The sequence below is a fragment of the Pavona decussata genome, unplaced genomic scaffold (genome assembly GCF_977016875.1).
Source record: "Pavona decussata unplaced genomic scaffold, jaPavDecu1.1 SCAFFOLD_100, whole genome shotgun sequence".
In the NCBI taxonomy this organism is placed as follows: domain Eukaryota; kingdom Metazoa; phylum Cnidaria; class Anthozoa; order Scleractinia; family Agariciidae; genus Pavona; species Pavona decussata.
The window spans coordinates 2571210-2584156 of record NW_028145515.1 but is presented as its reverse complement, the minus strand read 5'-3'; the positions used below and the strand labels follow the sequence as shown (position 1 = coordinate 2584156).

At 37.5% G+C, this 12947-nt stretch overlaps 1 protein-coding gene across 2 annotated transcripts in view; it reads right to left on the bottom strand.

Moving 5' to 3' along the window:
- The window catches only part of LOC146472327 (uncharacterized), a 31292-nt gene that overhangs the window by 17313 nt on the left and 1032 nt on the right, over window positions 1–12947 (bottom strand). The window contains exons 2-13 of one of the 2 annotated variants that reach the window (XM_085119680.1): window positions 10641–10691; window positions 8608–8655; window positions 8444–8503; window positions 7232–7300; window positions 6200–6271; window positions 5864–5997; window positions 5367–5412; window positions 5182–5197; window positions 3655–3705; window positions 1499–1565; window positions 1073–1113; window positions 487–554 (exon numbers count right to left, since the gene is read on the bottom strand). In XM_085119680.1, the coding sequence (XP_084975806.1) occupies window positions 487–554; window positions 1073–1113; window positions 1499–1565; window positions 3655–3705; window positions 5182–5197; window positions 5367–5412; window positions 5864–5997; window positions 6200–6271; window positions 7232–7300; window positions 8444–8503; window positions 8608–8655; window positions 10641–10691 (723 nt within the window). The remainder of the gene's footprint in view (window positions 1–486; window positions 555–1072; window positions 1114–1498; window positions 1566–3654; window positions 3706–5181; window positions 5198–5366; window positions 5413–5863; window positions 5998–6199; window positions 6272–7231; window positions 7301–8443; window positions 8504–8607; window positions 8656–10640; window positions 10692–12947) is intronic. The other variant, XM_085119679.1, reaches the window with a different exon arrangement.

The following is a 12947-nucleotide window of genomic DNA, read 5'->3' as shown; positions in this document are numbered from 1 at the left end:
ACAGTTGTTGAACCAAATGTCGGGGGAGTTTGAACAGGTCGTCAACATTGTTGAAAGCGTAAAAAATGTTGAGAGCTTGTTGAAAGCGTGTTGAATCAAATTTAAATCGGTTTAAACTTTCATTCAACGTCGATTCAACGTTTCCTTTGTTCTTGAAAATGTTGAATTTGGCGTTGAAACCGTTTGAACACTCCGTTCATCCAACATTTGGCCAACATCCGTTCAACAGCCTCGCACTGAATTCGCGTCTGGGCGAGGCTTGGCGTGTAAAAACAAAGCTTTTATTCTCTTGAGACTCAACATGGCCCCGCGTGGCAAAGGCCTTTTACGTTGTACACAGTGGAAATTTTTAAGTGTGACCGTAAAAATGACAGCCATCGAATGTTATTTATTTTATTTCTAAAAGATTCCAAGATTAAACTTGAAATTTATCCGCTCTAACTGTTTCAGCCTGGGTGAGAAAAGTAACGTGATTAACTTACAGACCTTCATAATGTCAAGATGAGGATTTTCGGCAAATCTCTTGGAAGTATCGTACACTTCTTCAACGTCACCTGAAAGAAAAAATACTCTTGTTCAACACCAGACCTGAGAGGACAAAGTGTGAACTGATAGTGAAATTTGTCAAGAAAAATTTACGGCGTTTCATTCTTCGCCTAACGTCCGTTCCAGCCGTCATGTTAATGTTGTGCCCGGAACTAAACGGATCGTGTGAAAGTAAATATCAAGTCGTGCCACTGTCGGTAGAAGTACAATTTGGTTTCAAACGACATGCCCGTTACCGTGCAGAACTTCATTCAACATAAATTATGTGAAAGGTTTTAACACAATTTCCTGTAGATTTGGTTAAACTTGCGTCTACAATCGCTGGTAAGTGCGTTGTTTGAGAGCAACCACATTAAAATGGATTTCATTAAATTCGACGTCTGAAATTAAGTCTTGCTTACAGTCGTGCTACAGTCAAACCAACTGGCAAGGGAGTAGGATTTATGAGGCAAATCAATGACTTTGAATGTAATCATTTGGAAAATCCCGCTTAAGCGAAGATAATTGTGTAAGTGCGTATGACTACCTTCCATCCCTGAATCAGCATCTTCTCTATCCAGGTATCTCCTAAAACAAGCAAGAGAAAATACTGAAATACCAAACTTTTGTGCACGTTACTCTGTAGCGAGCAAGCCCCGTAGCGGAATTCCTTAAGACGGCCGTGAAAACAAGAATTTACTTTCCCAGAAATCATGAGGGGGGTTGGTACGAGTGAGGGATTGTGGGATCGTTTTGGGCACGGAATGAAAATATGGTGCCAGAATGCGACAAAAGGCCATTTCCAAGTTGCTCTGAACCTCATTAGGAAAGCGAGGCTAAGTGCAAAGCTTCTCATATGAAAAGATGACTTTTGTTTGCATAAGAATGAAGTTCCCTTTCTTCTTTTCGCTTTCTAGCGTCTGCCACACAGGCTAAATCATAGTTGAACAGCAACTAATAAAAGTGAACTTACAGTTCAGGAATCATATGGTATCTGCGTTGCTCCATAGAGAGAAGTTTGGCTTCCTTTAATCTCTTGTCTAAAACGAGAGCATTGTGGAAAATTGAATCGTCCTTTTCTAACCACACAGTATTGATAGTGTCATACACGCCGCTTTATCAACTGTCTCTAAATAGTTACGCCAACTTTCCAAACATTATCAAATTAATGGCCGCATTCATACTAGAGGACTGGACGAACTTGGGAAAATATTTGTTGATCGTCTGGGTAACAGGATCCGAAATTAACTTTTTTAGGCAGGCGCCAACTTGAATATTTTTTTTCAGTCGCCATAATATGGAAAAATGTGGTCGCCAAAAAGTGTCAATAACATTTTTCCTTCGCAGTAAAACACAAACCAAACTTTTTGGTTGCCAATTTTTCTGTTAAGAATCAGAACGAAGAGAACGCATTTGGGGCCGCAATGGCGATTTTTCTGCTAACGAATAAGATTAAATACAAACACGCTGATCGTAGCTGTGAAACGTTGTGGTAGATTTAATTAACAACAGAAAAATTGGTTGTATACTTCAAAATCAGCGGAAAGGTAAAAAGTAAGTCACCAATTGGCGGGCGGCTTTGAATTTTATTTTAATCGATTTGGCTGAAAATCAAAGTTATTGTTTGTATAATGATCGTGGCATGAAATAGTTAATCGCCCGTTGGCGACCAGGGCTGAGTTGCTCGAAGCATGGTTAGCGCTAACCATTGGTTAAGAGGTATCAAAACCTATAGGTTGTCATGGCATTTAACCTGGATTAGCGCTAACCATGCTTCGAGCAACTGGGCCCAGTTGTGAAATTCTGACTGGTCGCCAGTGCAAAATTTTTAGTCGCATTGGCGACCAGGAAAGCGCAATTTCGGACCCTGGGTAAGCGTCTCTAGTATAAAGACAATACGCACTATGCGTCTGGACCAACTATCTTCTGTTGTTCGTCTTGAACGACGCACAATGGATGATACTTGGAATTCGTCCAGACGCATGTGTACGTTCTTGTGCAGGTACATTATACACCCCTCAAATTTGATAAGTAAAATTGTTTCCTTGGTGCGTGTTTTCTCTGTTCACAGTGGAACCTCTCCTTACGAACACCTCTCTATTAACTGCGGACAGTTCGCTTGGTCCCTGAGAGACCGAAATCCATATAAAGCCTACTTCCCTAAAACGGGCACCTCTATAATACGGACACTTATTCCTGTCCTCTTGGTGTCCGTAATAAAGAGGTTCGACTGTCGTTTGTTTATTTATCTGCTCCCCTGCCATTGACTAAGCAAAACAGCAACAGCGTTCAACTTCAAGGGGCACCCAACAAGCACATTAACCCTTCAAGCCCTAACAGTGATCAGCATCAAATTTCTCCTTGTAATATCAATGCTCAGTCAACTCCCGAGGTCATGTGAAATTAAGGATATGACCACCAAAGCTGCGGGATTTTTTGATATTTTCATAACTTCTCCCAAGTACCTTAATAAGAAAAGTATGAGGACAAGATAAGGGAATTTGTTATTTGATATGGCCTTCTTAAGGTAAATTTGTTAAGCGAGCACAGTTTGATCTGTTATGCATTCCTAAGCTGAAAATTTAAATTGCGAAAATTTCATGCAAAGGAATCTTATTCTCCGAATTCACGAGCTGCCGTTGGCTTTGCGAAAATGCTAGCTGGCATTTTTCGTTCTTTAAACGACGTACTTGGCACTTAGAAAAAAAAAAAAGGGATTTAATTTTTCAGCGTTGAATTTCTAAGGCAGATGATGTTTTCCCGAACAGATATTCCACCAAGACGAACGATTGGGTGCCCCTGAACTGACACTACATGTATGCTAACAGGAAACTGACAGAAAAATTTGTCTGAGGTGGTGAAGGGATGATGTGCGTTGCGTGATTTAACTCAGTGAGTGCTTGCACGGTTAGTAAGATCATTTTATTTAGTTCAACAGTTCTTTATCTCCTAAATGCCAGCTTGCAGGTGTTAAATGAGGTGATTAAAAGATTCAATTCAGTGTTACAATCATTTTTAGTGGTTTGTGAATTATATTTAAATTATATTTAAGGTGCAAAAAACTTATCGTTGGTTTCACATGCGAAAGTCTATGAGACATTTTATACACTTTTGTTGCAAATAACTTACTAAATGAAAACCTTCTCAAATAGGTTATGGCTGAAGTAAGAGCCGAAACAACTAAAAACGAAAAGAATCAACAATCAAAACATTAATTTTACGATTCAATTAACGAATAAATCAAAATTATATATTGATCTTCGATGAACCTGTTTTAGGTTGACCACAAAGTACAACATCCATTGATAAACAAAGAAAGAGAAATGATCAAGTAGAAGAAAGATCCTAGCAGTTAGTACGCAACTTAAGCAGTTGCGAAAAGAAAGCCTGAAAAAAAAATTCAGGCTTGAACGGGATTTGAACCCATGACCTCTGCGTTGCCGGTGCAGTGCTCTACCAACTGAGCTATCAAGCCAACTGGGAGCTGGTCATATTGTGAGTTCGTAATAAACCCGTCATGGATGAATAAATAAATGTAAATATATGAAACATACATTTTGAACTGCGGATGAAAGATCAAATAGAAGAAAGATCCTCGCAGATCCTCAGATTTCGTCTATTTGATCTTTCATCGTACGCAGTTCAAAATATGTTTCATATATTTACATTCAAAGAGAAATGAGTTGTTCTGCAGTTCAAATTCTGTACTTGTTTTCGTTACCCTCCTTGTAGATGCAGACGTGTGAATCTGTGGGTCCATAAACTCCTAAGCTGTGACATTCAAATGAAAACCATTGAGCAATTGCATCCTCCGTTACTATTAATATTATTGCGCTGTGCAACCTGGTAGTTTTTGAACTTTTGAGTCTGAGGATAAAAACCCTGAAGTGTGACCACTCTAATGAAAGCCTCTAAGCAGTAACTGTAAACTCTTTGCGTTACTGATTACTGTGCTGTATCTGGTGGCTTAAACGTTTGAGCCAGTGGATATGAAAGCTATTCAGGAAAACGTGTAAAAGGTGGTTCTAAACTGGATAAAATCTTGACTGTGACCGTTTAAAAGAAAGTTATCAAGAGCTTAATATTGGACATTTGGACGTATTAAAGAAAGGCTTTAAATAAAATAATATTAAATGCTGCTTTAGAATCACCATTTTATTTAAAAATTTTGATGTACTGTTCAGCTTAGCCTGATAAGCCAAAAAGCGTCATTTTATTGATCTTAAGCCAACAAAATCTTTTAACAAGGCAACTTGTACTGAATAGAATGCTTTGAGGTGTTAAAGCAAAATTGTTGACAGATGATTCATGCAGAACCTAAGCACAGCTTTAAAATTGTATGTACATGTACTCTGAAACATGTATCCTTCAAATTTTTCCTCTCTTAAATTCTCACGTTACAGCACATGATACGAAGGGGCTAAAAGTGTTACCCAGTCTCCCCTCCCCTCCCCTCCCCTCCCCTCCCCTTCCCTTCCCTCCCACCCTAGGATGATCATGAGACGCTAGTCAGTTGCAGAGTTACTCATGTGTTCGGTCAAGTTTCCCTGGCAATTTGATGAAGTCCACCTGGGCAAGATAGATGAAACTGGCAATCTAAATACTTTTCAAGAGTGTTTTAAAAAATCAATTTAATAATGCTTGTCTACAAAATACCTGTTGCAGATTCATTCTGTGTAAATCCGGCCAACAATGAAAAATAAAATTTGAAAAGTTATTGTGAGTATAAATGATAGGTGTGAAAAAGAGACTTAAACCAGAAATGACAATCACAAAAGAAGAGACCAACTACTACTACTACATTATCACACAGTAGTGCCAGGCTGTAGAAATGTATTTACCTGTGGTTTGTCAGCTATGTCAACCGCTTCTTCGATTTTGCTCACCCTGTGAAAAAGTTATTATTTTATAAATTAGATTGAACGGGGTTAGTTTCTAAAGAATCTGTGGTGCTGTGTCAGCGTGGAGTAGAAACGAATGTTGGTGTATCAATAGAGTTGATATTGATAACTTTAAAGGTAATTTGGCTACCGTAAAGAGATTCAAGTGCTGACGTTTTTTGGCATTAGCCCTTTGTCAGAGCAAATCGCTCGAAGGGCTATATTGAAATGTCAGCACTCATATCTCATTACGATGGCCAAATTACTTTTTTATCAATTCTTATAACCTTTTTATAAATTCGTTACATAATGTTTGCTATCATGAAATCTAACATTCTTTACAAACAGAAGAATCATCAGGCTATAGGCTATCCCGATACATCCCAAGCTTAACTCAACCCCCTCCTCTCTCCTACAAGTACAGATAAATGCACAAGTTACTTGTCTCAAAAACCTACCATCTATACATGCTGCTTTTGGAAGGTGCTTGGAAAAGGTATGATGGAGCTTGCAAATTCGCTCCCTTCATGGCAAAGGAAACTTTGAATACATGTCTTCTGTTGATAGTTAATCTTTTCCTGGATTTGTATGGCTAGAAAAAAAGGAAAACAATTCAAAAAGTTGAATTTTTTCCAAGAAATTCCAGATACAAGGAGAAACTTTTCAAACCATTGTGGATATGAAAAGAATGGAAAGAAAATGTTTAACCAATTATTTCAAAAATTGGAAATATAACGGGCAACAGTTGAATCTATTCCTAAAAGTTGAAAATTTGACGAAAACCAGAGCCTCACCTCGTATCCAGCATCAACAATTGATACTTGTGTCCCTTTTTTCAAAATAATGAACGCTTCCTTCTTTTCATTCTGAAAACATTTCAAACATTAAAACAAATTAAACAGGATTCATAGCATGAGAAGTACAAATGTCTACAGGTACAAATATGTTTAATAGAATGTCATGAGGGAACTTAAAGCAATCAGAAGCCACTCTGATTACAACATAACTACCAAACCCGTGCAATCAAATTTAGTAAACATAGGTGTGCATAAGAATCTTGTTAAATAGTACTTCAATGGCATTTATAAGAATGTTTCTTGCTTTACAGAAATGTTTCTCTTGCACAAGCAGCCTAGTGCAACAGGGAAAACATCTTTGTCCGAGAAAATGGACAAAAAATTAAATTTTATTGGAACACCAGTTGATGACAAAAATGAGTTACAGACTTTTTCTGTGGGATTAATAAAGGTTTTTAGCAATGGAGGCCAACAAGGCCTCTGTAGATTCTTTAATGTGGATTGCTTAGACTATTTTCACTTTTTTCCCATGGCAACTTTCATCAAGTTATTCTCCATACACCTGCATGCCTTTTCACTGGCAATATTATAAAACAATTGGTTGATGCATTAAGCTCTCTATACATCATGAAAGTTATGAATCATGCACTTTCGAGAGGGTAAAATTGCTTGAGGCACACCCTTATGCTTCTCTCATCCTCTTCAATCTTCCTGTGTGCATCATAACTCAATATACAGTATGCATGCTAAGGCATGAACCAGTTGTTAATTAATCAACCCACCAGCAACAGCTGTAAAGGAAAGTTATCTTCTCATGGTTTGAGCTCCTCTTAAGAGTCGTAGCACAATATTAACTCAAGGCAATTAATTACTTCTCAAAGACAAATAGTTTATTTTAAAGGCTTCCCTTATTTGTACATCCACTATACATATTAAGAACTTACAGTGTATATACAGATCACAGACCTGTAATATCAAATACCAATGATATTATTTTATAATTATATAATTATATCTAGCAAGTTATACCTCATTTGTTGGTCCAGTAAGACTTGCAGGGGGAAGTTGGTTTGCAGAGTTCAAAGGTAGGGACAAATCCTGTTGAAAAAACCAATTGCCACATCAAAAACTCGTCAAAGCTTATATAACTGAATTTAAAAGAGCTAGCCCTTTCCAAGAGTGGTTACCATCATGTTAAAAATTAAGTGCCTTCAAGTACATGTACGTGTACATTTGGAAGGACACTGTTACAAACAGCCGTCAAATTCCTGCATGCACCAAAATTTAATGCGACCAGAAACTTTCCTTGAACTGTTGATCAAAATACAAAGAATACATTTTATCACTACTTTTGGAGAATTGCTACATTCATTGTTTTATTAAATTGGGGCACTCAAATTAGTTAATTTTTCAGGTTTAATTTAACAGATCAGGTCCATTTTAAGGGAATGTTTCATCTACATTCTCAATAGTGTACAGTAAGGATGCTTTATTCGTTAGTTCGGTAATCTTTGTTCCCGCCCTATGGTGGAGATGCGGTGGTGTGGTGGTTAGCGCGTTGGACTTTCGATCGGACGGTCGGAGGATCTGAAGGTCGTTGGTTCAAGGCCAGGTTGGTCTCTTCATTGCTGTGTTGTTTCCTTAGACAAGAAACTTTGCTTCACATTGTCTCTCTTCACCCAAGTGTATAAATGGGTACCGGCGACATACTGCTGGGGGTAACCCTGCGATGGACTAGCATTTCATACAGGGGGAGTAGCAATACTCCTAGTTGGTTCATGCTACAGAAACCGGGCTAAGCTCCGGCCGTGTGGGCCACTTAGGCTCTTGTGCGACTTTACAGTACCTTACCACCCTTTGGTGGGCAGAGAGGTTGTTATTGTTTATCTTCCCCCTTCCCCCTCCCCCCTCACCCATGTCTCCTTTGGCAGGCAGTCATGGGTAGATAAATCCTCTCTGTGTGCCAAACAATAATTGGTGTCGGAATGTGCAGTTCCAGAAAATAATTATCCATACTCTCCCCACAGAAGGTTTTTTTTTTTGTTTTGCACACCCCTCCCCTCAGGAAATTACACTTAAGCTTCATACTTTGCTTCTAAAAGTTTGACTTGCAAGACACTCCTCCCCCTAGGAATTTCTGATGACCTTCCATGAGGTGGGTATGGATTTTGTCTGGAACTGAACAAAATACGTTACCACAGTGTTTTAATTGCATCACGATAGGATTACATTACATCTTACCCTGTAAAGTCTAAGTGTTGATCCACACAAATCAACCCAATATGTCTGCCAAATGCAGTCCTATTAATGCAAAGTAAAGTCACAGATTACTCAAACCTTATAAAACTTTTATCATTCATTTGTTAACACTCATTAAACTAATACATCATTTATTCAAATATTACCTTGATTTTCTTTGGATCATTCAGCAGTGTGCAGTTTAAGTAACCCCACTGAAAAGAAAGAATGTAACATCCATTCAATATTTAGCATTTTTACATTTTTTTTTTATTTTACTAAATAGTCATTAGTTTCAGACCTGTTACATCAAACATGGGTCTCAGTGTGATATCTAAGGATGCATTCGATTTACCCTATTTTCTGGAATGGGAATATGTAATGATGACAAGAAACCTGTCATGAGAGGTTGTTGGTCAGGAGTTACTGGTAAGAGTACAAAATGGCTCTTAAATTATCGTGTATCAGCGAACATTTAAATAAATGTCTTCCGAGAAATCTAAGAGCCATGACTTCTGCTTATTCTTATTCCGGAATACGGTCAATCGAACGCAGTCTTAATGTTGTGGGTCCTAGGTTGTGGGTGTGGGTTTTGAATGTTGTGGGTAAAAATAAAAAAAAATAAAGAACTAACTAAAGAAATAAATAAAGCTGTAAAATTCATCAACAAAAATCTTGATTATGTTAAAGTGATCTACTGCCAGACTTATCTTTATAGAATATTTTCAAAATGGCACAGTATTTTCAATCAACGCTCCACGTTGAGTACACATCAATCCCCCTTCCGCCTATCCCCCACCCCCACTGTAAGCAAAAAGGTGGATCCCCAGAACAAACGGACACCAGAAAGGCAAATTTAGCTACACTCATCAATTTAATTTATACAGCTTAATCCATCCCTCTGTCAAACTCCCCACTCGCAACCTTCAACATCTCACATTATTTTTTTCTTTTTCCCCAACATACTCCTGCAGTACTTTGTGCATACTACATAAATCTGTGATTGAGCTCCCCACCCCCCTCCCTAACCCATGCAAATAAGCACCCCTCTAAAAACAAAGTGCTATATGGCTAAAATTTAAAACAAGCACCCACCTCTCAAGTACAAGCCCACACCCTTCCCCTGAGCTTTTTTATTTTTTTTGGAGGGGGGTTGGGGATGGGTGAGGAGCTGAGACAACAAAGGTTAAGTACAGTGTTCAAGGTCGGTAGGTAGCTCGGTGGTAGAGGCATGACTGAACTAATAATCGGAAGGTCTTAGGTTTGACTCCTGATACGAGCACTCAGATTTTTTCTGAGTTGCCTGTGTCATTTACTGAATAATACATCATTCTCATAGTGTTGGTCATGTTGATCATGAATAATTTTGTACAATCATTGGTAATTTCCATTGTACTATATTTTTGTATTATGCATACAAAAATGTACGACTTTTACTACCAAGTGTACAGCTTTGTATTAATATTTGACATGCAGGTTCCCATAAGTTGTTTATGCATAAAATAGTAAATCTACAGTGTGTAATACTGCACAAAATAAGCCCATCTGGTCATAATTTGATAAAAATAAATAAGTACCTCCTTCAGACTTATTCTAAATTTCAAATTTACATGTAAGTGTCCTGGGCACTTATTCAAGGATTACAATGCGCTATGCATGTTATATACACTCAACTGAAAAAACTTTGGCAGGTAAAAGACATGTATAAACCATGATTAATAAGACCAGCTTTCTGGGAAGAATTTGACCTGTTAGCGTATTTGCATATTTCTTGTAAAGTTTACAGTAAAAGGATGACTGTGTGATTTTTAGGGCTTAAAGTTAACATGTTTCTCGCAGACAAAGAATAAAACACAAAAAAGCTGCATTGCTATTGCGCCACAATTCCACCAGATAGCATAGTTTAGAATTGACACTGCACAGGACAGTGTTTCTTCTATCTTTGGAGCGTATAGACAAAAATAATAATTATTATGTTGACTGGTCAATTCATGGAGGAAGGATTGTACATGTAAAATGTAGGGTAGCACTAAAACCAGGAATCCGGAATCCAGAAAATAAAAACCGGAAATCCGGAATCCAGAATTGGAAACCAAACAATTTGAATGTTTAAACAAGTGGAATGTTTAGTTGGCACTAACAGTCATATGGCTCCATAAGTGCACTAGTGTGCATACTTTCATGTACTGTCAGTACTTACATGAATGCAAGACAAATCAACTGTCTCTGTGGACCCTGATATACCTGAAGTCTGAAAACAAAAGAAATTAAATCAAAATTAATGGAAAAGTAGAGGTGACAATTTAAAGTATATTGTAGCTACAATAAAAGCACTTGTTCATGCTGCAAGTGCTACATAAACATAATTTTTTAATTATTAAATAATGATCCGTGATTATTAATATTGCATTGAATGGAGTAGGGCAATTTCATGTTTGAGCAAACTTACTACTGACAGAAGGTACTTCATCAAACATTTGTGCCATTGTAACCAAAACATAGCAAAATCCCCATAGTCAACAATTCCCCTTTAAACATCAACATCCTCTATCTCTAATGATCATCAATTTCTTTATCCCTATAGTCCTGCACATTTAACTAAGTAGTGGTATATCGTGAGTCTTGTGAGAAAAAATTATATACACTGTACTGGTCACTACAGACGAACCTCCCAATGATAAGCAACCGCCAAAAATGCCAAGATTTAGTGGTCACTTATGGGAGGTGATGGCTTACAAGAGTCAAACCACAGGGAGTCTCTTCCAGGAACAGGTCTGGCACATCTACTTAGTATTCTTATTTATTGCATACATTTAATTTCTTGGTTATAATAGGAGAAGTGCTCTAGAGGTTGTCACTAAATTAAAGTTCCTCGTAAATTATTAAATTTATTAAATTATTAATTGTAATACATACAGCAAACATGGAGATCAGACCATGTGTCAAGTGGTCGCTTACAAGAAGTTTTTAAACATAGGCACGTGGAACGTGCAAGAGCTACGTACACGTATTTTTTAGATTGTGTAATTAGAGCTTGTCAGGAAATAAGGCAACCAAAAACATTCAGTACGAATGTTGCTGACAGCCAAGGTGGCCTCTCTTGTAAGCCTGGTGGTTTCTTGAGGTCTTCTTGCCATTACCTTGACTAGTAATAATTACATTTATTTGCCTTAGTAAAAGAAGAAAACATTAAAATTATTTTAATGTTTCTTCTTTTACTAAGGTAAATAAATGATGATGATGATGAGCAAGCGATGGACCGAGCAAGTGAATTTTTCCTCCCAAGTGCTATAACTTTATGATGCATGCGCAGTTCAAGAGTCAAAATTTGACGCTGTCAATCGTCTTAAGGCTTCCACCCATACTAGTAAAACATGCCCACTAAGACAAGTAATAATTTTGAGAGTAAGTCGCATGTCCACCTTCGAGTTCACCTGAGCCAGCTGTCACTTATCAAAAAGATCCATTCAACTCCCCTGAGAGTTTACAGCTGAGTGACCAAGTGAATCCAAGTTAATTCTTATACTTATCTTGTTCCATGGTTCTCGCATAAAAGTGGCAATATTAAACCAAAATCTTTAGACTTGTTTGATTCTTAATGGCGATTTAGACGGTATGATTTTCTCTTACGACGTCTGTCACATGTGATTTCTAGAGCGCGCGCGCTGCTTGCGTCACTGATGTAAAAATCGTACACAACTCTTGCCACTCAACATTGCCTTTACCTACGATTGTCGTAGGACATTTTTCGACATTTTTCGTGTTGTGTGCGTCTGTCGTAAGGATGTTGTAGGTTGATTTACACGACGCGATTCGTGTTGTAGGCATGGCGTAAGCGTGTCGCATGCGACAAATCGTAGGCAAAATCGGACCGTCTAAATCGCCCTTAATAAACCTTTAATCAATCAGTGGCTGAAAAATACTTTCAAATAATCTTGAACTGCTTATGTAGTCACTTCACATATCTTCTACTGAACAAATAAAATATTGTTGCCAAATGTACAACAAAACAAAGTTTACATGTTTAGGAGTAACATTCAAAAAGTGGTTACACTAAACATTTCAGTACATCTTGAGACAGGTTTGTGATCTATTTCTTCTCTAGGCTAATCAACCACTCCTTCATCCCAATAAACAGCTGTTTTAAAGTGCTTGCCTTTCAAAAGCAACAAATTCATGAAGAAAGAGCTGTGAGATGTAGAAATTAAGCCACTGTATCTTCTTTTCAGGGTTAAAATAAACCACCTCTTTCCATAGTGATTTTGATTGAGTTGGTTAAAAAGTACTTAACAGAACACAATTTCCAACTGTTTTAGTTGAAATGACTCACAAGCACTACCAAACAAAATATTTACAACCAAATTTGATGCCAGTACAGCCTATATAAAAAAAATCAGCCTTATGAACCAAAAACAGTATACGCTTTTTCCCAAAAGAAAATAGAAAACCTAATTAATTTTCTTGAATAAAGTAATTATTAACTGATATCACATTTCGTCTTTAAGTG